The sequence below is a fragment of the Leucopleurus acutus genome (assembly GCF_964270905.1).
Source record: "Leucopleurus acutus genome assembly, chromosome: 2".
Classification (NCBI taxonomy): domain Eukaryota; kingdom Metazoa; phylum Chordata; class Mammalia; order Artiodactyla; family Delphinidae; genus Leucopleurus; species Leucopleurus acutus.
Window position 1 is genome coordinate 165,175,565 of NC_139143.1, and position 24,348 is coordinate 165,199,912.

The 24,348-nt window shown below is 51.4% G+C and overlaps 2 protein-coding genes across 4 annotated transcripts in view; one reads left to right on the top strand and one right to left on the bottom strand.

Annotated features, from left to right (window-relative positions):
* Positions 1 to 7,854: 7,854 nt before the first annotated feature.
* On the bottom strand, positions 7,855 to 15,886 carry NCDN (neurochondrin). 2 transcript variants are annotated; one of them, XM_082832992.1, is made up of 8 exons: positions 15,797 to 15,886; positions 15,456 to 15,523; positions 14,441 to 14,581; positions 12,370 to 13,338; positions 10,932 to 11,173; positions 10,167 to 10,391; positions 9,636 to 9,778; positions 7,855 to 8,361 (listed from the first exon to the last, which is right to left on the bottom strand). In XM_082832992.1, exons 2-8 carry the CDS (start codon positions 15,486 to 15,488, stop codon positions 7,925 to 7,927), a joined length of 2,190 nt encoding a protein of 729 aa, XP_082689118.1. In that variant the 5' UTR covers positions 15,489 to 15,523; positions 15,797 to 15,886; the 3' UTR covers positions 7,855 to 7,924. The 2 variants fall into 2 exon arrangements, with proteins under 2 accessions (XP_082689118.1, XP_082689117.1); XM_082832991.1 differs by having other exon boundaries at positions 15,456 to 15,877.
* A 199-nt stretch (positions 15,887 to 16,085) lies between these two features.
* Positions 16,086 to 24,348, top strand: part of KIAA0319L (KIAA0319 like) — a gene marked incomplete at its 3' end in the record, with an annotated part of 108,394 nt that continues 100,131 nt past the window's right edge. The window contains exons 1-2 of one of the 2 annotated variants that reach the window (XM_082833590.1): positions 16,086 to 16,131; positions 20,052 to 20,218. In XM_082833590.1, the coding sequence (XP_082689716.1) occupies positions 20,080 to 20,218 (139 nt within the window). In that variant the 5' untranslated portion in view covers positions 16,086 to 16,131; positions 20,052 to 20,079. Of the gene's footprint in view, positions 16,132 to 16,359; positions 16,464 to 20,051; positions 20,219 to 24,348 lie in introns of those variants that run through there. The other variant, XM_082833589.1, reaches the window with a different exon arrangement.

Genomic DNA, 24,348 nt, shown 5'->3' on the forward strand with positions numbered 1-24,348 from the left:
GGGCGCGAGGCGTGGCGGCGGTGGAGCCCTCGCCCGACGGCGAGCTCTGCGGGAAGAGGTGCTGGGAGCCTGCACGGCCCGCGGGGGGCCACTTTGCGGTGGCGGGGTGCAACCTAGCCCGGAGCCCAATATGCATCGGGTCCTCAGCAGTGGGCGCCCCCGGGCGGGTCCATGGGGGCGGGATGTAGGCCGGACGGGCGCTGATCGCACTTGGAAAAGTCGGTCAACGGGCGCCCAGCGCCCGCCCTTCTTCCTCTGAACGCAGCTTGCTCCATGCACTCGAGTTATAGTGGCGGGGGCGCGCCGGGCCTCCGGGGGCGCGCATTAAAGAGATACGCTAGGGCCGCTTTCTCCCAGCTCCCCAGCGACAGCCCAAGAGGAGGCGTAGCTTTGGCGCAACCCCCTGGGAAGGATAGAGGGTTGTGATTCCAACCCGCGCTTGTCTGATCGCTTTCTAGGCTCGAAGCTCCCAGTCACCTTGAAACAGAGAAGGATTCGAGGCTGGGACATAAGGGCCCTAGTTTGCTATCAGTTCTATTGCACCTTTGCCTTTGAGCAAAGCACTACTCCTCCTCGGCCTCAGCTCCCCTGTCTGTAAAATGGGTATCAGTCCTTTCTCTAACCGCCTCACCGGATTATGGATGAGGTGGGCAGTCTTGAAGGTGGAAGAAGTTTGTGAGCTGCAGACTCAAGCCTGCTGGCTCATGTGCACACATATGTCAGTACCTGTGTGTGTGTGTGTGTGTGTGTGTGTGTGTGTGTGTGTGTGTGAGTTGGGGGCCATCACAGCCTCTCTGCACGTTTCTGGATCAAAGCCCCTCTGAGGGTGCTTACTTCACTCAGGCTTCTCCCAGCTGGTAACTCCCAGTGCCAAGCCAGGGTCTGAGGAAGTTGGAGACACAAACTGGCCCGACAGAGAGAGTTGCCTGACACTGGGGTTGGGCATCATGAGTTCCACCTGAGAAGGGCTCAAGATATTTCTGAAGCCATGTGGGCCTGGGCTGACTGAGTGTGGGCTCCCAGAGGGTGTTGAGTGAAGCTGTGTGTAACTGACATCATGTGGACCGTGTGCTCTCATCACACTAACATGCACAGGCTGTGTGTTTCTGTGTTACCATGGCAGGCACTGGCTGGCTCTCAAGCATGTTCCACTTCCTGCAGTCACTCTCTTTCTTTCCTTCAAAACCCAACCCTCCCTTCCTAAGGAACAGGGACAAGGATTAAAGAAAGGGAAATGAGAGGAATGCTAAGGGGAATGAATGGGAATTAAGAAAGCAGATGAAAGGTGCTAAAAGAAAGTAATAAAAATAAAAATTAAAAAAGGGAAGATGCTCAGACCAGGGCAGAGTAGAAATAATCACAGCAAACAGTACAGAGTGTGCCAGACTCTATGCTAAGTATTCGATGAGTATTGAGTTATTTAACTCTCACAACAGCTCTATGAGATAGAAACCCTTATCACCCCCATTCTCAGTTGAGAAAAGTGAGGCACAGAGAGGTGACATGACTTTCCCAAGATCAAGGTGCTAGTTAAGTGGCAGAGCTGGTGTAGTCTGCTTCTAGCCTCTTTCTGGGTTCAGAATTACTATTCTATATTGCCTTAGACTCAGGTGCCTAGAATTTAGTCCTGACTCCGATGGACTGTGTGATTCTGGGCAAGAACTTTTTCCTCTCTGACCTCAGTTTCTGCAACTTCAACAACAAACAACAATAAAAAAGTATGGGAGGGGGACTTCCCTGGCGGTCCAGTGGTTAAGACTGTGTGCTTCCAATGCAAGGGGCGTGGGTTCAATCGCTGGCCAGGGAACTAAGATCCCACACGCCGTGCGGCATGGTCAAAATTTTTTTTAAATTATTTTTTAAAAAAAGGTACGGGAAGGAAGAGAGGACTAGATGTTTTCTTAGGCCCCTTTCTAATGAAGTGGAAGATGAGAAAGTAAAGGTAAAAATATTGAGCTAAATTAGAGGAGAAAGGGAGATAGAGGTGACACCATTAACGCATGGGAGGTATGTGGAGGAGACTTGAGGAGGGCATCCCAGAAGGCACACGGCAGGTGCAGAACTCAGGTCTGGGTCATCTCAGCCTGGGAGGCTTTGGGGGAATGAGGAGGCTAGAAGCAGGCAAGGTTTCATCACTAAGAACTTTCCAGAAGGTGGAACCACCAGCTAGGGTGGTAGACGAAGCAAAATTGGGCAGCTCTGCAACCTCATGCCTAGGACAGATCAGAGGTCAGGAGTGTGTGTGTGTGTGTGTGTGTGTGTGTGTGTGTCTATATGTGTGGATATGTGAGCCAATGGTGAGACCCCTCTTCCCCTGACCCTCAACTTCAGCCACAGGACATTAGATATCAGGCTCCAGGACAGGTGTATGTGTGACTGAGTGCATGCAGCTCGGTGGACCCCTTTGGGAGACGTCCAGGAGCAGCGAGGCTGATGATGCCTGTGCCTAGCTCTGGGGCTCTCCTGCTCTCTCCAGTAGGCTTGGGAAGGCCAGAAGAACTGCCTGCCCAGTGGCTTCCTTGGGTTTCCTCACCCTACTTCCCTGCAGCTTAAGACAACCTCTTCTTGCTTCTTTCTCCTCCTTTCTAATCTGACCATTTCTCAGTCTTCTTTTTTTTTAAAAAAAATATTTATTTGGCTGCTTTGGGTGTTAGTTGTGGCATGTGGGATCTTCGTTGAGGCATGCGGGCTTCTCTCTAGTTGTGGCGTGGGCTCCAGAGCGCACAGGCTCAATAGTTGTGGAGCGTGGGCTTAGTTGCCCCGCAGCGTGTGGGATCTTAGTTCCCCAACCAGGGATCGAACCCACGTGCCCTGCATTGGAAGGTGGATTCTCAACCACTGGACCATCAGGGAAGTCCCTCAGTCTCCTTTTCTATCTCCCCTCTTTTCACTCACATCCTTAAGGTCAGTTATTCATTCCCAGAGTTGCAGCTCTTGCCTTTTCTTCCTATCTACACTCTTCACTAGTGAGTTCATCCCCTCTCAAGACTTTAATGACTACCTGTCTGCTGTTATCTCCCAACCTTGTTATCTCCAGTCTGTATCTCTCACCAAAAATCCAGACCCATAGATGCACTTGCCAGCTGGATCTTTCCTCCAGACACCTTGTTGCAGCCATCTGAGACTTTCCAAGGCCCAAACTGAACTCAACATTTCCTCTACCCCCACCACCAACCCCAGCCTGCCTCTCCTCCTGTGTTCTATAGTTCTTTAAGTGGCACCACCATCCTTCAAATTAAGAAGAGCCATCCCAGCCTTTGTCCTTTCCCTCACCTCCATAAGCTAATCCTCATAGAGTGTTGTCATTTCTAATCCTTAAACATCTCTCTCCATCCTCTGTCAGCATCTTAAGCTACCATACTCTTCCTCATAGACCAGTAGTTCTCAAAGTGTGGTCCCTGGACCAGCATCACCTACGACATCTGGGAACTTGTTAGAAGAACTTGCCAGTTCTTGGACCCCACCCAGACCCACTGAGTCAGTAACTCTGGGAGTGGGGCCCAGCCATTTCCTGTAAGGTGGCTCAGAAGCAAAGTCAAGTCTGAGTACCACTGCCTAGACCATTGCAACAACCCCCCACCCCCAGATGGTCTCCTGCCTTCATTCATATCTCTTCTTCCACAAAAATGACTGGACCGTGTTACCTCCTGACTAAAAACTCTCCTGCGGCTCCTCATGGCTCATCTTTGGGGAGAAAAATTTTAAACACTGTAACCAGCACTTTAGGCTCCTTGCAGCTGAACCTAATCTTCCTTTCCTGCCTCATGAACCAGTTCACAAGAAGAAGATGAAAGGAGAAAGAGAAAATATGTCTAGTCTAGTGCTGGGCTTGGTACATGGCAGGTGCTCAGCAAACGGTCATTAAATAAATGACAAATGAATGAATGGATGAGTTTATGAATCCCTCAGCCTACTGAGGCATCCTTTAGGAAGCCTCCATGTGAACATGACCCTGGGTAGCTAGACATAGAACTCAGGTATAATCTGGGGAGGTCACCTGATAAATGAATGATTTCACTTGTGGCTACTAGGGAGATGGATGTTCTGCATGGTCTGCTGCTGCTTTGGGGGCTCCTCAAAGCTTCCGTGTCCTGTGCTTGCAGACTCTATTGCCCTTCTTGTTCACCAAGGGGCTCCTCACTTTCTGAGGCATGGAGGTGGGCATTGTTGGTTGCCCACTCTCTGGAACACATGCACACATGTGGAGCCCTGGAATGTGCACAGAGGTACATGTGCAGACACCCCTGGACACAGAGGGCACAGAGACACTTATGGGACACATGGGAACACAGGACATATATTGACACATAGGTACGCATGTTCAAACATACATGGGCTCCCATTTGGCATACTTGCCCTATTGCTCTTCTCCCAGGCTCAAATCTTCCCCTCTCTTTTCAAAAAGTGAGTTTGCATTGTTTTTTGGTTTTTTTAAAAAAATTAATTAATTAATGATGTTTTTGGCTGCATTGGGGTCTTTGTTGCTGCGCGCGGGCTTTCTCTAGTTGCGGCGAGCGGGCTTCTCATTGCAGTGGCTTCTCTTGTTGCAGAGCATGGGCTCTAGGCACGCAGGTCTCAGTAGTTGTGGCTCGCGGGCTCTAGAGCACAGGCTAAGTAGTTGTGGCACACGGGCTTAGTTGCCCCGCAGCATGTGGGATCTTCCCGAACCAGGGCTCAAACCCGTGTCCCCTGCATTGGCAGGCGGGATCTTAACCACTGTGCCACCAGGAAAGCCCTAAGTTTGCGTTTGGACTTTCTGTTAAGAAAAGGCTCAGGCCGGCCTCCTTTATTGTTGACACAGCCACTCCTCCCAGCCTTTGACAACCTTCTGCTCTGGGCCGGGCTGTTTGCAGGGTGGGGGAAATCAGGCACAAGGAGATGCTGAGGCGCCACCTCGTGGTTAGATCTCACAACTGCAGCTCAGGTCCCCCTTTCTCCCTTGCTGCTGAATTACCAGGAGCAAACTTGGTCTTACCCTGCTAGCCTAGTCCCCTCCCCATTCCAGAGCCGGGAACTCTCTGACCATCCGTCACCAAAGTACAGAGCTCGGCCTGCCTTGCATTTTGAGGGTTTATGCAGGGTTTTTCTTCCCCACCGCACAAGGGAGAGTACTTTGAGAGCAAGGACCGAGGGTAGTTGCCTTTGGCTTTGGGGCCCTTCTATTCTCTTTTCACTTCCCCAGATGATCTCAGTCGCTTCCCTGACTTTAAGGACCCCCTATACGGACAACTCCTAAATCTGTCACTTGCCCAGGCCTCTCTCTGAGTTCCAGACTGCAGAGAGCCACTTCCTCCTGGACATAAGCTATACGCATTCACCATTTACCAAAATGAGCTTATATTTTACACAAACCTGTTTTTCTCTCAGTGTTCCCCGTGACAGTGAGTGGCCCCACTATCCAGTCACTGGCCCAGATCAGGAACCTGGGAGTCATCCTTCGCTCTTTATCCCTCTTCACTTCCAATTAATCACCAAGCCCAATTAGCTAACTCTGACCTATACTTTCTCCACCCTCACCGCCACTGGCTCAATTCAGACTTACTACCTCCTCTCCGAGCCCCCCCGACTCAGTCATCCCTGTGGCAGCCAAAGTCATCTTTCTGAAATGCAAATGGATCACATTCCACCTGCTCAGAAATCCACAGTCTCGACATGACCCCACATCCAAACTGCTTAGCCTGGCGCACCAGGAACTGTAAGATCTGGTCCTCGCTCACTGGCCCAACCTCATCTTCCACCACTCCCCACTTCACACTCTCCACTGTAGCAGTAATGACCTACTTGCAGTTCCCAAGCTGCGGTCTCTCGGCTTGTCTACCTGGCAAGCTCCTTCTCCCTTCAGGTCTCGCCGCAAGTACTTCCTCCGAGTTTTCCTGGACTTACTCAGCCAGGCTGAGGGGCTCTTATGCTCCAGCCACACTTTATTCAGAACCCCCTGGAAGCAACTGCTTACGTCTTTAGGAGCTGTCCTTCGCCTTGTCTGTTTCCTCTCTAGATTTTAAACTGCTCGACAGGCAGGGTTTGTCTTTTCATATTTTTCAGGGATTTCAGGGACTTCATGCCGAGGACATGACTTTCAGTACATCCAATAGATAAATGAATGTTCCTGTCTATGCACAGCCAACCACAGGTAGGCACTTAGGATGTGCTCAACCAATGCTCGCAGGCTTGAGGGCCTAGGTAGAAAAGAGTCTGCAGAACCTGGGCCAGAGGCTGGTCTGGCTCCAGACTTACAGCTTTGGTTCAGGCCTGGTGAGGCCGTGGGTACTTGGGTCCAGTCTCCACCGAAGCTCTCAGACCCTTCCCCTTCTCACTTGGCATAGAACAGAAGTAAACAGCTGGTGGCCTGACAGTCACGTTTGGCCTGCAGCTGTTCTGTTGGGGTAGTACTGATTTAATTAAAAATATCCACACTCAAAATCAGATTTCACAGAAACACTAAGATTTCTGACTTCCCTTTAAACAGTGGAGGATGTGGCAGTGCCACTTGGCCAGAGTCCGCTGACGTGGAGGGGCAGAACTTCACTTGTACACAGGAGCACGAGCGCCCCCCCAGAGGCCTCGCCACATCAACATGTGAGTGTGTCACCTGACCTGGCAGTGAAGCGTGTGGGCTGAGAAGTTGGATGGCCTGCATGGAGCCTCGACTCTGGCACGTACTGGCTGTAACACCTCGAACAAATCACCTACCCCTGCTTGAGTGTCTTCACCTGGAGAATCAGGATGACGCTCGCTTCATTGGATACTTGGGAGGGCTGAATGAGAGGACACTTGTGAAGTGTGTTTCGCAGGGCATGTGTGCTGTGAGCTGCTGGGGCCTGGAAGGAAGAAGGCGCAGGACAGACCACACAGAAGCCATCTTGTCACCAATGAACATTTATTGAGTGTCCACATGTGCACAGCTTTGAACTGGGCGATCACAGAACGCACTGGGGGAGGGAAGGGGAGAGGGAAGCAAGGGATCAGGTTCATAAGAAAGGTAGTCCCTGCTGGAGCCGCCAGTCGCGTCTCTCTGCAGAGAGGAATCACAAGCAGGGATGGGAGTTAAAGCCAGGCACTAGGATGGTGATGGGGTGCAGTCACTAGGGAAACATGCGGATTCTGGGTAAGCATCCCTTCGGTTCCTGTCTCCAGCCAGGCCATATGGCACCAAGGGGACAGGGATCAGATGCTCAGGTGTCCAAGCAGGGAAAAGGGCAGGCAAAATAAATAACCCCCCAACCCTCATGGTCACTCTGCTGCAACACAACACAAAAGCTTAGAGACCAGGATCCAAGGGCTCCTGGGTCCCCTCAAGGAAGCTCAGGTGGAAGGCTTCCCGACCCCCCCACCAGGGCTGTCTGCCCCAGGTTGCCCTGGAAGGCTGGGGCAGTTCAGACCCTGGGTCACTGAAGTGATAGGAAGAATTGTGATGTCAACGGCCTGAGACTGCTCTCTGCCCAAGGGGGCCAAGGGCAAGAACCAAATGGCCAATTTAAAGGACGTGGACCTGGAAGTCCAGAGGGGCACCACAGTCTAGGGGAGCCCACGCCCTGGCCGGCAGGGCACATGGGCTGAAGCAGCCAGCTCCTGCCAGCCCTGTCCCATCTGGGGGCCTCCCTCCTGCGAGGGAGCCAGACATCGGGCACAATGACACCTAGTGCCGCCCTCCCTGCGGGCTGCTCCAACCTCCCCCGGCCTGGCGGGAACAGCCATGCTGATTTCCAAGCCAATCCCTGCCCCTGAGCGGGCCCAGGGGGCGTGACGCAGTTCCTTACACTTGAAGGATGGGCACCATGCCCTCACCCTCGGAAAAGCCAGAAAGCTGGGATGTTTAGCGGGGGGAAGTTGGGGGAGAGGGTCCAACTTGGGGGCTTCAGGGGAGATGCCTCCTCCCTCCTTCCCTTGCCGCCCGCCCCCGGGTCTGTCCGCAGTGGATGCCCCCTCAGGGCTCTGCCAGGCATTGCTCCAGGGCGGCCATGTGGTAGTGGCTGGCCGTCTCCTCGCCTGCCTGCAGCCTCATGGCCTCCCGGCACAGCCGGTTGGCCCGTGCCAACTCAACCAGGACACCCTGATAGGCGGCTACCATTTCAGGCTTGACAGAGTTGGGGCTGACGCTGCCCAGCAGCTGGAGCAGCTCCTGTGGCCAGCGGGAGCGCAGGGCGGCGGGGGCCAGCCAGGGCAGCAGGGGCACGCAGCCTGTGAAGGCCTGCATGCCCAGGAACCAGAGCTCCTGGAGATCCGCCCAGATGCCCTCGTAGTCGGGGGACAGGGCCAGCACTGCCTGGTCTGAGCCAGGCGTGGCCCGTGCTACGTGGGATTGCGACAGGAAGAGGATGGCAGCTGCGAAGAAACCTCGGGACGCTGGTGTTCCCTGAAGAGCTGGAAGGCAAGGAGGGAGGGGGGCGTGAACGAGCTGCCTCACCAGCCCCTTCCCTTCCTGGTGGGCATACTCAGGAGCCGAAGCATAGCCTGGAATCAGCCTGCATGCGTTCAAACCCTCCCTCTGACTTCAGTGTGTGACCTTGGTTAATTCACTTTTCTGGGTCTTGTTTCTTCACTAGTAAAATGGGGCCAATAGTGCTAATCTTAGAACTCTGTCGTGAGAATGAAATGTAATAATCTTGGGACACTAACTCGTGGTCGGACCCTCCTGTAGTCTGAGTAGTGATGGGAGCTTCCGCTGGGCCTAGCACTTTATAGGCTGAGGAGGGTGCAGCAATTTGATTCTCAGGCCAGAAGAGGGTGCCAGAGGGGACCACGGGCTGGGGTCCAGGCTTGGCTCGCCTGCCTGCAGGGGTTCGCCCCCTGCACTGCAGATGCTTTCCCGAGGCTGTTAGGCTAACCTGGTGGCATTTGTGGGTGAACCAGCACTGTGGCTCTGCTCAGCGGCTGTGGACATGCAGCCTGGATCTGAGGGAGCTCGGGGGCTAGAGGGAAGGGGGGAGCTCCTGGTCTACTGGGACGTGCTCCCCTTCCAGCTGCCAGGTACCCTACTGGGGCCCCCACACACAGGGAACAGAGGCAGCTGAGGGTACAGGCTCATTACACCCTGTTCCCAGGCATCTGTGCCGCTCCTCCAACCAGACAGATGGGGTACAGGGAACAGGCAGGGACAGAGGGACCCAAGCAGACACCCACGGCCAAAGTGGGAGACACAGAGGGCTGGCAGGGGGCTGAAGCGGATGCCCCTCCCTACCGCATGCAGCCAGAGTGAGGTGGGAGGTGGGGCAGGTAAGTGCACAGGAGCACCGAAGCCTGTCACGAGGCGAGGCGCGGCGCCGAGCACAGAAAAGCCTCAATGGAGAAAAGTCATGTTTCTGACTCAAGGCCTGGGAGGGGGCGGCTCCACCTTGAAAACACAGAATTCAGATTCCTTGGGCTGCTGGGGATTCCAGGTGCTTAAGCCTGTGCCTCCGAGCGGGCCTGTACTTACACCCACCAGACCTTGCCTTAAAAGGCTTCAGAAGGAAGAAAATGTTATCATTTGGGGAAGAAGGGTGGGGTGGGGCGGGGGAGGGAGGCGCACTTCAGAGATTTCCTTGACTGGAAAATTCTGTTCAGAATTTCAGAAAAGGATGACTTATGCCCAGAACACAGCAGGTCCACCCAGGTCTTCTGCTTCCATCTGTTAGGACTGGGTCCCCAGGGCTTACCTGGAGAGGTGCTAAGGAGCCGGGCCATGAGGAGGCCCAGGGTGGCCACATTGGCAGCCAGAAGCAGCCTCCCCTGCTGCTGTACTAGCGCGGGCAGCGACGCCATCAGGGTGTTCATTAGAGAAGTGAAGCAGGCATCTCGCCTGGGGAGAAAGGGAGCGAAAGATGGGAGGCGGGAGATTAGTGGAGCCAGACCAAGTCCTGAGGAAAGCTGGGATGCTGGGCTCCCAGCTTTACCAGGCCAGGGTTTGGCAAGAAATTAGGCAGCAGGGTGAACAGTTAACTTTGGGCCCCATCCGTGGCATCTGGGGAGCAGAGACTGGGTTATGGCTGGAGCAGGTAGACATACATGCCCAGAGGGCTTCCACATATACCAAATCCCTGTGTGGGGTGGCTCTCTCTTCCATTCTGAGACCCTTTCATTCTAACACTAATAGGAACCCATGGGCACAGGGAAGCAAAGCAGGAGACCGAGATTTGGGGCAAGTTTGAGCAGGACCCCTGCTTCCTCCAATTCCTCCCCGGCCTCACTTGATCAGCCCCGGTGCAGTGACCACAAGGTTGAGGAAGATGTGACAGCAGGTCTGCAGGCTGATCTCCACGCTGTCGGGCAGCACTGAGGTGTCATGGCCAGGGGATGTGAGTTCCCACTGCTGCAGGAAGTACTTGCACAGAAGTGAGGGGGCCCCCTCCTTGATCAGGATCTCCCGGGGCCCATCTTCGACTGTCAGGTGGCACCAGCCGGGCAGGAGGAGCCTGGGGGTGTAGAAGGGACAGATGTGTGTGGGGAGAAATGAAGGCACCAGGATTCCCTTTTTGGGGGGGCACCCCATCTAAGAGAAAGGGAAGTAGAGGAGAAGGAAAACACATCTTTGTAGGCACTGCAGAAAGAGCACAGGCCTGGGCTCAAACTTGGGCTGTGAGTGTGGGTAAGTTACTTTAACCTCCTTTAGTCTCAGTTTCCTCATCCTGAAGATGTGGATGAGACTTCTGTCCTAGATTTGCTGCGTGGACCAAATGAGATCAAAATGGTAAAGGGTACAGTAAAATGCCTGGCAGGCAGCAGATGCTCAATGGCAGTACTCTCTTTACAGAGTAACCTGGGGTTGGCAGGTGAGGAAGGAAGGTGTCCTGAGGGAACAACCCCTCACCCCACCCCCAACAAACAGAAATACTACCACACCTCAGGCCCCCGTCAGGAAGCCCGGCACAGCCCAGTTTGGGGAGAGGGGAGGTATCCGTGTTACTCCTTCCTTTAGCACATTCTGGCTGAACAGACCATAACTACAAACTCACCGGAGAGCATCCCCTGGCCAGGTGGGCCCCGGGGTGGTGGGGGAGATGGCCAAGGTGGCCACCTGCTGGGAGAGGTCATTGGCCTCCTCGGCCTCCTCGTAGAGGGTCTTGGCATAGCGGACGAGGAAGGGCAGCAGCTGGCAGACCTCCTTGCGCAGGGATGAGGTCTCTTCGGCCAGCCAGGCACCCAGGATCCGCACGGAAGCAAACACAAAGGGCTCCTTCTGCTTCTCTGGCCCCACCTGTTGCCAAAGGGCTCCCCTGAGATGGAGCAGGACCAGAGGACCTCCCCTGCCTGGCCAGCATGCCGGCCAGGCTAGGAATAACACAAGTGGAAGGGAATGCTGGCCTGTGAGCCCTGCAAAGGCAGGCCCTGTGTACCCAGAAGCCAGCGCATGGTTGGGACACACTCAACTGGGGGCTGGCACAGAGCAGGCCCTCAGGGCATGCCTGCTGAGGGAACTGGACTTTAGACAACATGCCCCTGCACTCGCTGGAACTCAGCCTCTAAAGCATCTCAAGGCTAGAAGGAGACCCACAGGTCCAAAGCTAAGAAAACACTCCCTCTACAGTGGCTCTGACCTGGGGTGGGAGGCCAGGAGAGAAGCCCCACTTTGGGCTAAATCAGAAAGAATGAGACAATGGGAGCTTGGCACAGTGTGTGGGGTATGCGGCTGGAGCAGGCTACTAAAGAGACCGGAGTGTTGGGCTTCCCTGGTGGCGCAGTGGTTGAGAGTCCGCCTGCCGATGCAGGGGACACTGTTCGTGCCCCAGTCCGGGAAGATCCCACATGCCGCAGAGCGGCTGCGCCCGTGAGCCATGGCCGCTGAGCCTGCGCGTCCGGAGCACAGGCTCCGCAACGGGAGAGACCACAACAGTGAGAGGTCCGCGTACCGCAAAAAAAAAAAAAAAAAGAGACCGGAGTGCTGAAGGAACCCCTGCAGGACAGGAGAGCTGGACTCTCAGGCAGGAGGGATGTTGGGGCAGGTGATCAAATGGAGTTAGCAGACCCTCCACAGAGGACAGGAAGCAGGCAGCCCTGCTCCTTTTCCCTGTACTGCTACAAGTTTGTATGTGTATGTGTGTAAGGCCATGCTGTAGACTGAACAGAACAGACTGCTTCACTTTCGTGTGTGTGGATCGGGGGGAGGGTTGTGAGTAGGAGGTTTCTGTGTTGTGTGTGTGCGTGTGTGTACTGTGATGGGAGTGCACATATGGCGTGTGGTATAGTGCTTGTGTGGAGGCTCAGGGAGGGAGAGGGAGGCTTGGCCACACACTACTCCCTGGAGTGCTGCAGGATCAGCCCTCCGTAGGTAGGTAGGTACGTCTTCTCTGTCTCCCCATACACGCAGCTTCGGGGTTTCACTTCCCCCTTTCCCTTGCCTTCTGGCTCCCCCTCCCACACTGGGCCCCCTCGGGTGGGGCACTGCACCCTCACCTGCTGCAGGTAGTGGATGACAGACCCGATGGCCTCCTTCATGACGCTCACAAGTTGCACCTTCTGTGGCTCCTTAAGCAGTGACTGCTCACAGCGGGTGCACTCCTGGATCCCCAACTCCATGAGGGCATAGCAAGCGGTCACCACATCCTCTTTCACCTCTGTGCCTGTCTCCTCCAGTGCCAGCCGCACCTCCACGCATGCCAGATTCACCAGCAGGGCCAGGAATTTGCTCCCGGAGTTGCCCGCTGGGATCCAGTCGGAGCCGCAGGCGTGCGCCAGGCGGGCTGCCAGCTTCAGTGCTGGGTTGCGCTGCCAGGAGCTCAGCTTGCTGCCCAGGATCCGTGCCAGCCCGGCCTGCAGATCCCGGAGGCATTCAGAGGGCACAGTTGTTGGGGGCAGAAAGAGGGGCAGCAGCTGGCAGAGCTCAAACTTGCTGGCATCCTCGGCTTTCTGGAAATCTTCGCTGAGGCCCCGCAAAACAGCCAGCAGGTCAGGCTCCCCCTCTTTCCAGCACTGTGTCTCAGCAGCGGCCAACAGCCCCACCAGGAGTGCCAGGGCCTGGTCAAAGCCATAACCATGCCCCAGGTATGCCTGACACAGGGCAGACACGGTGCCACCGGCAATGAGGTGTCGGGGCCCACGAGGTGTGCCTGCCACAGCTGTCAGGCACTGGTAGGTGTCATCAATCATGGAACGGCGGGCAGCATCGTCAGGGTCCCCCCGGGCTGTGAGGAAGGTGCTAAGGATGGGGATCTTGTTCAGGACCTGGGGATGGGCAGCTAGTTCAGGGTCACTGCAGAAGCAGGCCAGCAGGGCCACACCCAAGGCCCGGAGAACATGGTCGGGGCAGCCATCCGGTGCCTCCTTGGTAGTCAGGAGACGATTGGGGAAGGTGAAGCCGACAGCATCAAAGATCCGCCGCCTAGTTTTGGCATCGATGTCACCTGCTTTGACTGCCTTGGTCACCTAAGGGAGGTATATGCTATCAGCAGGATGAAAGGAAGGGGTGGCAAAGACTGTCCCCGCACTCTGGGGGTTGACCATTAGCAGGACTAGGTTATATAACAAGATTCACTCTGGGGTCAGGAGGTCTCCCAGAGATCACTTCATCCAGCTCCTTCCTTCTCCCCAGAGGCAGACAGGTGTGACCTCTGGGATCCCTCATCTGTGATCCCTGTGGAAGGGAGGTCAGGTCCTCCTCAACTACTCACTCTACTGTTTCATTACCTGGTTAGTTGGGAAGTTCTTCCTGATGTCTAAGCTAAATTCTTCCTGATGTCCAACACATCCTGAGTTGGAAGAGGCTTAGAACTCAGTGTTTAAAATTCTCCAAGGATTTGGGGTCTCTCCCTAATTGCTCTCTCCAAAGAAGTCTCTGATCCACTCCTGCCACCCTCTCAGGGGAAATGGCTCCTGTGTCTCGCTGCTCTGCCTGTCAAAACATTTCCCCTTACATTTCACCTAAACACCTCCTCTGCTGCAGTGTGAGCCCTTGACTCTGGAGCCTTCTCCCTGTTGCCATGGCAAACAAGCAGGCTGTACTCCCTCCTCCCTTCACCCCCCCCACCCCTTCCCAGCACTGCAGCTCCTGTTCTGCTGTCCCCAGCTTGGGTTCCTCCAGGGCTAAGCCCCGAACCAGATCCTTCACCCGCAACCTACATACGCATCCTGGCCATCCCCTAGGACCCCTTCCCAGTCACTTCCAGTCTGCTACTCTCTCCACCTCCAGAACAAACATCCCCAGCCCTCAGGTATTCTGCACTAGTTACTACCTGCTGCTGCAACCCTATGAGTCAGCTCCCATCTGCTCTGGGACGCCCCAGAGAGCAGACCCACTCAGCTTCCTCCAAGGCTCCTAGGGCCACAAGCTTTATTCACCCCCATTCTCCCCTTTGCTCCCATACGCAGCGGAGCAAAAATGAGTCCACAGGTAGGTGCCTTGGGCCTTCTTTGGTGCCTCCAGGGTTACCAACACCACCTATATATCCTTGGGGACTTGTTGACCTCATTCCTTGGGAGCCCAACCACCCAGCCCTTCCCACCTCCCAACTGTCAGTCAGTTCCTTACTAGCAGCAGGGCTGCAAACTGCTCGCTGTCATTCTTGGCCTCACGGAGGGCTCCCAGGTAGCGCTCCAGGGTGGGGTTTCGGCCCTCTGCCTGGTTCAGAGCTGGCTCGCAATCCGAGGCCATGATGCCCGCCTTGCCCAACTGTGAACACAAGAGGGACTGAGCATCCCTCTGCAGAGGAGGGGTGGGAGTGGAGGAGGGAGTGGAGGAGGGAGGGAGGGAGGGATTAGCACAGAGGGAGGGGAGGATCAGAAGGGATGGACTCCTCAGGACTGACCTCCCTTGGGGGAGCCCCTTTAAGGGGCTGGACCCTCAAGTCCTTAGGGATGAAGAAGGGACCCTGGTCCAAGGTCACCTCCGAAAGTGGGAAAGAAGGACCATGCATCCTGCTGCTCAGCTGGACAGCTCTCCTCACCAGTCTCCTGGGGGTGGGAGGGGGCTGGCCCCACTGCTCAGCTGCTCCCTGGCACCAGAGGCCAGGTTTTGTTTCCCTCCACCAGGCGTACAGGGAGGGAGTGGTGAGGACAGACAGGGAGGAATGGAGACATACACGGGTGAAGTTCGATTATCCGGACTCAGGCTGGCATGAGGGAAAAGGGCATCCTAGGTTTCCTTTCCCCTCCCTTCTTCAGGAGAGACAGGAGACAAGCTTCAGCAGAAGGGAGGAAGCAAGGTGCTAACCCGGGAAAGCTCAGAGGGCCCTCTGGAGACCCCATCCCTCCAGCCAGGGCTCTCAGTCGCCCCCGCAGGCTCCTTGCCTCCTCTCCTTTCCCTCCCTCGGGCAGAAGCTGCAGCAGCGGAGCAGCAGAAGCAGCAGCAGAATTAACCCCTTGCGCTCCCTCTCCTCACCCTCCCCGCCCGGCTACCAGCCTGTGGACGCCGGCAGGGGCTGGAGAAGCAAGAAGGGGTCCCGGGTAGCTCCCAGGACAACGGAGACTCCAAAAGCCGGATAATCGAAGAGGGGCAGCTGAGATGGGGAGATGAGAAGGGAAGGAGGGTTCCTGACGGTCACCACCTGTCCCGCCGCAGCCAGGTCACAACACGACATTGATGAAGTCACGACAGGGCGGCGATGAGATCACACTTCACGATGGCGCGGTTATGTCACGGAGAGATCACGGCAAAATCACGACATGGGACAGCCCCCGAAGATGACAGAGCAAATTTTTAAAAAAGATATAGCTATATATTGAGAAGGGCTGTGGCAAAATGGAGTCTCGACAAGGCACGATGATGTCGCGATATGGCGCGATGGAGTCGCGATAGGGTCCCCGGGGTGTGTCGGCATCGATAGGCGCCGGCTCGGAGTGGCCCCGGCTGGGATGTAAGGGAGGGCTTGAAGGGGGCTGAGCTCACCAGGCTGCGGCCCCGAGCAGCGAAGTCTTCTCCGAGCGCGGTGCTCCGGGAGCCTGGGGCCGCTGCTCACGCCGCGTTGCCCACTCCCGGCTCCAGGCTGCTGCAGCTCCACCCCCACCCCCGCAGCGCTCTCGGCCAATCCGCGGCGGCCTCACTCCAGGCTCTAGCCAATGGCACAGCTGGGCGCTAAGCCGTAGGGGGTGCTGCCGTTGCCGCCATCTTGCTTGTGGGTATTGCCAGAGTCTGGGGCCTGGGGCTCGCGCAGGGCGGGCGAAGGTGCAGACCGCTTCTGGAGAGCGGGAGGCGACAGCCTGGGGACGCAGGTTCCTTCGCTCGTGCGTAGTTCTACCCCCCAGCACTACCCCTCCTCCCCCTCGGGCTCGCGGCTGGAATTGAGCTTCCGGGGGGACAGGAGGGCTTGTTTAGCATCAAGAGTGTGTTTCCGGGTTGAGTCCGGGAGGTGGGAGGGGGCGGCGTTTCCGGCCGCCGTCGCTGTCCAGGGAGGCTGAGGCCAGAGTGAGCTGTCCGGGTGGGGAGCCCGCATTGCCTTCTTCCTTTTCCTCCTCCCCCGGGTGAGGGGAGCGAAGGTTGGGGCCCCGACCCCATGGACCTGGAGGAGGCGGAGGCCGCCGAGAGCCGGGGCCCAGCTTTGTGGCCTTGAGCCCCGGTAGGTGGCCGGGGGCGGCTGGCTGCCGGGCCGAGTACCACGAGCTCAGGGGAGGGGCAAGCGGGACGGGCTGTTTCTGGGGGTGCGCTGGCCGGGTGTTGGGACCCGGAGGTGGCGCTCCTGGCCCGGCTAGGGCAGCCAGCTGCTTCTGGCTTTGTAGGTGCGGAGCTCGAGTCTCAGGCTGACCCCCGCTTCTTTCGGGCCCGGGCCTGGTCTTGCGGCTCCCTCCATCCCCAGACAGACAGACCGGCCGCGAGACGCTGCTGGCCTTCTTCCTCCCTACTCCCTAGCTTCAGTCTCTGGTGTTTGTTCTCCCTACCAGGACAGCAAATTGATGCTGAATAAGGGGGGCGGGGCTGAGCACTACGTGTAAATTACGATGCGAAACCTGCCTTATTCAGGACTTGCAAATTATGCCCTACCGAGGGGTCCTGTGGTGGCTGCAGTGAGCACAAAGGTGAAATAAAGGAAGTCAAGAGAAAAGACCTCAGGCGAGATTCCAGGAAAGCTTTGCTTTCTTTCCTCTCACCGTGGTTGTGCGCAATCGAAGATAGATGCAGTTGGTGAAGAGTATTAGCTGACTCTCCTTGTGCTTTCTTATCTGATGAACAGACTGGAAGCTAGGAACAAATTGGAAACACGACCTCCCAGAACAATCTGTTCATTTTTCCAGCTATTTGGAAAACAGTGTCTACAAATATAAGCAAAGCTATTCATGGCAGTCTGTTCTGTAACTTTCCCAAATATCTGAGACTTTTTTTTTAAGAGCTTTATTCTTAATTACTTATGCCAGCTGAATAGGCTGTTTCAGACTTGCTCTGTCGTTGTTCAAACATATCTTATCTCTGGGTACATAAATGGAGTTCCACATATGCAGCTGACAGACTGAACTATGATACATTCCCCCATCAACCTGAAGCATTAAGTAAACATTACCCCCTGCGCTGTCTGAACAGCTGCTGTAACAGAGAGTGCTTTTATTTCGGGTGTACTTGTAACGCCCTAAATGCCAGAACTCTTGCAAGCTTTTCTAGATTTTCATTTGTCAAGTATTGTGGAGGTGTGTGTTCTCTCCCTGGGCTGTTTCCCTTTGATTCTATAACAAGCCATTTGGATCTTGGTGATGTGGTGTTGTTCCTGCCTCTGGTCAGCAAGCCTTTGACTGGACCCTAGCAGTGATTTGTGCCCTTAGGCAATTGTAGGTTTTAGAGGAATGACTGGTTGGGAGTTCACATGAAAATAAGTGCCTCTCTCATGCATGGTTTGTGAGACATTGCCCTTCTAATCAGCTTGCTAATCCAGTGGTGTTTATTACTCCCATTTCAAAACCTATTCATTTCTTTTATGCTTCTATCGCCCACCTGCCACACTATTGATGACAGGTGTTGAGTCACCTTGAATTTAAAATCCTTTTGTGGTAGGCAGAAATGTGTTGGGTAAGATTCTTATGCACACACGTGCACACACACGCACACATGCACACTCATTCATTCCATCTTGGGAGGCTGGAAAAGTTGCAGGATATACTTTCTAACTTAGGCTCCATTTCATAATCTTTTGAGCATGTGTCTGACCTGCACACTTCCTTTCTGCCCCCTGCTCCCTAACATACAATGACAAACCGCTAGAAATAGGAATGGATGGAAGTGAATGAGAAAGATGAAGTCCTTCAGATGCTTAAGGCTCAGTGAAAGCTTTTCCTTGGGTGGGCTTTACCTTAGTTTTGCAGTTCTGTGTGTGTTTGTCTATTTCCTGGTGTTAATCAGTATTGATATCCAACCCATACAGTGCTGGCTGGGGCTGGGGTTGTCAGTCTGTGCCATTTTCCAGATGTGGATGACAGGTGCATATTTAGGACAGAAGATTTTTATTTTTATTTATTTATTTTTGGCTGCCTTAGGTCTTCGTTGCTGCGCGCGGGCTTTTTCTAGTTGCGGCGAGCAGGGGGGCTAGTCTTCATTGCAGTGTGTGGGCTTCTCATTGTGGTGGCTTCTCTTGCTGCAGAGCACGTGCTCTAGGCACGGGCTTCAGTAGTTGTGGCATGCAGGCTCAGTAGTTGTGGCGCACAGGCTTAGTTGCTCCACGGCATGTGGGATCTTCCTGGACCAGGGCTCGAACCCGAGTCCCCTGCATTGGCAGGCGGATTCTTAACCACTGTGTGGCCAGGGAAGTCCGGGACAGAAGATTTTTTTTTTTTAAACATTTGTGAGGAAACTGCGGCTTAAGTTTTTTTTTTTAAATAAATTTATTTACTTATTTATCTATTTTTGCTGTGTTTCTGTGCGAGGGCTTTCTCTAGGTGCAGCGAGCGGGGGCCACTCTTCATCACGGTGCGTGGGCCTCTCACTATCGTGGCCTCTCTTGTTGCGGAGCACAGGCTCCAGACGCACAGGCTCAGTAGTTGTGGCTCACGGGCCCAGTTGCTCCGCGGCATGTGGGATCCTCCCAGACAAGGGCTCGAACCTGTGTCCCCTGCATTGGCAGGCGGATCTCAACCACTGCGCCACCAGGGAAGCCCGGGACAGAAGATTTTTAAATTGCTTCTTCAGAACTCAGTCGATCCTTGTAATACTGCCAAGGTTTATATAATAATCTATACAATATAGGGAAGTTGTGTAAGAGAGAAGAAACTGATGGAAAGTCATTTTTTCTTCTGGAAGGGACCGAAATCATTCGGTCTCTAGATTATGGAGTAGCCAGCACAATGCCTAGTACAAAATAGGGGCTGTGTAAATCCTTGTTGAATGGCTATATGAATTTAAGTCAGGAATTGCTAATGATTCTAAGGATCAGGGAGGTGACATCAAAGTGTAAACTGGATAGAATTTAAAGATAAGCGTGGTGGGGACAGTAGCAAACTGGAGAGTGCATGCCCTGCCTAAAGACAATCACATTAAAATTTTTAAAAAACATGGCTAGAAAAGCCTTCAGATTAGTTTACCTCTGATGCTCCAAACTCTTCTTTTCATGGGTAAGAAAACGTATTTGTATTGGGCTTTCCTGGTGGCGCAGTGGTTGGGGGTCCACCTGCCGATGCAGGAAACACGGGTTCGTGCCCTGGTCTGGGAGGATCCCACATGCCGCCTGGTCTGGGAGAATCCCACATGCCGCGGAGCAGCTGGGCCCATGAGCCATGGCTGCTGAGCCTGCGCGTCTGGAGCCTGTGCTCCGCAATGGGAGAGGCCACAACAGTGAGAGGCCCGCGTACCGCAAAAAAAAAAAGAAAGCATATTTGTATAAAGTCACAAAGCTGTTAGTAGCAGAACTGGAACTGAAGTTCAGATCTTTTTTTTCAGTCTGGTACGCTTTCCATTGTTCCACATAGATGATGTTAGATTAGAAAATATGGAATATAAAGTGTTTCAGTTTTACAGTGGATTCATTTCATATCCCTGGCTATGTTTTTATCCTGATAATTATAGGCTATGCCAAAGCTCAGCTTTGAAATTTATAGGCAGGTATGAGCAGTGAAAGAGAAACTTGAAAATTCCCTTCTCTTTAATCTGTCACACTCTCTAGCACTCTGCATTTCGAGGAATCAATTATTAATTACTTGGCATATAATTTCTTCTTTTTCTATCTTTCTAGTGGACTGGTTCTGCCTGTCTGGAAGGCCATGGAGAAGCTGGGAATCAAGCCAAGCCGTGCTTCTTGGATTTTATCAGGATTTTGTTGGCAGACATCTGTGAAGTGGTTGAAAAGCTTGTACCTGTTTTATATTTGCTTCTACTTCAGTGCTCTGTGGCTGTCAGCAGGTACCATTTTCTTTATATATTTAAGATTTTTAAAAAAGCGTACTCGGTGTGAGTCTTTCAGTTCATTTTAAAGACTAGTAGGAGCCAGAAAAGCAACCTGCTAATTGACAGAAGTGGTCATCCTTTAGGTGGAAACTTAGTTTGTTGGGTTTATTTGTCTGTTTTGTTTTAAGCCAAAATTTAAATTGGATTCTTTCTCTCTCTTTTTTTTTTGGCCGCTGCCACTCAGCATGTGGGATCCTTAGTTTCCCCACCAGGGATTGAACCCGTGCCCCGTGCAGTGGAAGCATGGAGTCTTAACCACTGGACCGCCAGGGAAGTCCCTGGGTTATTTCTCATAAAGGAGGATTGGCATGATCATTTTGAGATTTGATGAAGATGTAATGAAAAGAAAAAGGTTTCAAAGTTAGAAGGACCTGGGTCCTGGAGCTGGATGTTTCTTTCCACCTAATAACTATAAAACATTGAGCAAGTTACCTATTGTCTGTAAGGAAACATAAGTTCTACCTCATAACTTGACTTAAAACATAATATAATTAAAGCGTGTAGTACAATTCTCTGAACATAAGTGATACTTGGCTTTCTTTCCTTTCCTGAAGGAATCTACACTCTATACTTAGAGGGAGAATGTGTTCCTTGCTTCTTCCGTCGAATGGGGTTATGCTGATAGATTTTATAAAGTATGCTTTCCTCCTAGAGATTATTTCACCAGTCTGTTACCTCTTGCCAGGAAAAAGTGCCAAAAAGGCTAAATCTAAAGAATACCCTTTTTTTCTGTCTTTTTTTTCCTTTTCGTTCTTTTGTTGACATTGTACCTTTCAGAGTATGAAATGTGAGGAAACAGCAATTTGAGAATGATTTCTCAGTATGTTGCTGTTCTGGGCAATGACCAAAAGACTTCTGTTGTAGAGACCACTGTCTGGGACAACTAATCCGTCTTTTGCCCCCATAATTAGAAAAGTTTCTGTTGCTTTCCAAAAGGAGTTGGTGGCCATGATCTTGAGAATCAAGTAATTACTGTATTTAACAATTTCAGTAACATCAGCTTTGGGGTTTTTGTTGTTTTGCGGTGGTGGTTGATGATTGCATAATTATAGCAGTGGAAATTGCAGTTGACAGAAAGCTGACCTAAATGTTTTTTACCCAGATGATGCTTTGCTGGGACAGCTAACTATTTCAAGCCAACATTTTATGTAAGATCATTTGAATTAAATAAGTAACTGATTTAGCACCATCAGAGTAGGAAAACCACACTTTTTGGAGTTCACCTACCACATACCAGACCCCTGGTTGTAAACATTACATGTTCCATTTAATCCTTATGATAACCTGAAAACAGATAGTTTTATTTTGTAGTTAGGAAATTGAGGCCCAGGGAGGCAAAATGACTTGACCAAGGTCATACAGCAAGAACATGACAGAGCCAGGAATCTAAATGCAGCTTTTTCTACTCTAGAGCTCACGCTTTTTTTCTTCTGCTATGCTGCCTTCCAACCACAGGTGATCTTTTGGAGGACCAAAGACAGTTTTTTTGCCCTGAACGAGGATGAGCTTGTTATTTGAGGGATTCTGAGTATAGGGGAGGAAGAAGCATTGCTGAGTGTTTCTGTGTTTGCCAAGCTAGTTGGTTAAACATGGCACTGTGGTCTCACTGGGCTATTCTTTAGTATCCCTTGAGCCTGGTGCTTCAAAACAGCACCCTAAGGAACAGATTGAGTATAAAGGTGCAAAGGTGGTATTGGTAGGAGTGGTTCTGATGGGAATTAGATTGTACCAGTTCCATTTTGGAAAAGTTTGGAGCTTTTATCATGGAAGAACCAAGAGCCATATGTGTTCAAACTGAGGGAACATGCAAGCAATACATGACAGACAGATTTTTTAATGTATTTTAATTTATCAGAGCTCTTTTACATCAATTTTTTAAAAAACACAGTGTCCTAATAGCAAAAATGAATGAGACATAAGCAGAGTATCATAAGAAATTTAAATGATTTATAAAACATTAAAAAAAATGTTCATTCTCATTACTAACCGAAGAGCTGCAGATTAAGATGAGAAATCCTTTATAACCTATCATATTGATGAAAATCAAAGTAAAAATATCTAGTGCTGCCAAGGGGTGATGTGGTTGCCCTCCTGTTGTGCTGGAGAGTTTGAACAGAGAACTTTCTGGCATAAATCAAGATCCTTAAAAAGTTCATATTCTTTGACTTAGTAATTCCCCCTTTAGGAATTTACCTCAAGGACATATTTAGATGGTTGTGAATGAGAGCAGTCATCAACGCTTATTTATTCTGTGTTGCAAAACATTGCTACAACCTGCCCCACAATAGGAGTGGTGAGATTATGGCATGTCCACATGGTGGAATATTACCTGACTTAAAAATTCACATTTTATAAAGCAATTATACCCCAATAAAGATGTTAAAAAAAAATTCACATTTTAGAAGAACAAGTACATGGGAAATGCTCCTAATGTTAAGCATGAAAAAGCATGATATACAGTTGCATATTCATATTCAAAATTGGTGTCAATTTTGTGAAAAGAAAAAAATATTTTTATGTAATAGAAGGTCTGAAAAAAGATATATAACTAAATGTTTATACATTTTTTGAGTAGTGGAATTATTATCTCTTTATACTTTTCTGTGTTTTCCAGGGTACATGTTAACTCTTTTTATAAGTGGGGGGGTAAAACCTATCTGAAGAAGCAACAACAAAACAACAGCAGCAAAAACCTATTGTTGGTAGCCTGAGTCAGTATTTATCTACTCATGAATTTGTTTAGTTTTTATCTGAGCTCTTACGTTTTCCCTGATAAAATACATTCTTGATTGTTTGCTGTTGTCTTTAGCTCATGGATTATAGAAATTATTCCTGAAAAACTAAACAAAACAAAGCAGCTCTCCAATTATCCCCATTCCTGTTTATCACTTAGCAGTTTCTCCATCTTTGGGAGAGCCCCAGGTACCCACTGACTTATGTATAGTGGGCTTATTTTTTATTTCAGCTTTGGGTTCAGTGCTGGAGCCCACTGCTAGGAAGCAGTGATTACAATTTGATAAAAGATGCTCTGTGTTTTCCTTGTGAGCCATTGAATTACTATTTTTTTGTCTAACGTTATTGTTACATGGCTTAAAATAGCATTTTGGACCTGGGGATTATCAGTATCTGGAGAAAAACATGAAGTGACCCCAAGAATTTGGAAATTCCTATTATAGATTGTCAGCTTCTTGAGAGCAGAGATTTTGCCTCTTGCTCACGCCAGCTATTCCTAGCAAGTACCAAGGGCTTGACCTATAGTAGATGCACCATAAAAATATTTGTTGACTGAATAATAATTTAGCAATAAGGGAATTATCCTTTGAGAAACAACAACAATCTATCAACAATTTAATCAACAATAATTTAATAATTTAAATAAATATTTAAATAAATAATAATTTAATAAAACAATAATTTAATCAACAATTAAAATCAACACAATCTATCATTTGAGAGTTAAAGCTTAAAATGAACACAATCGAGGCAAAGGTATGTGAAGGCACTTTAAAGAGACATAATGCCTTTGAGAACAACAAGATCTGATTAAAATATTCACAAATATTTTAACATCTAAAGAAAGAATGTGTGCATCTGAAGAGTTATATATGGCGCATGCACAGGAGAGGGCCGGAACCAGCATTGGAAACCTAAACCAAGGAGGGTCATTGAGGCTGATGTACTCCAGAAGCTAACAATTGGCTATGAAAACTTTTATTGTTATTCCCTTGCTTCTGGGAAATAGATTACAGAGTTAGTTAATAAGTATTTTGAGTACAGAGAAAAAGAATCCAATTCAGAACCAATTTTTGAGAACTTATTAGGAGTTTGGTCCTGGGCTAAGCATGAGGGTAATAAAGATGAGTACAGGGCTTCCCTGGTGGCGCAGTGGTTGGGAGTCCACCTGCCGATGCAGGGGCCGCGGGTTCGTGCCCCGGTCCAGGAAGATCCCACATGCTAGGCCCGTGAGCCATGGCCGCTGGGCCTGCGCGTCCGGAGCCTGTGCTCCGCGGCGGGAGAGGCCACAGCGGGGAGAGGCCCGTGTACCGCAAAAAAAAATAAAAATTTAAAATAAAATAAAATAAAGA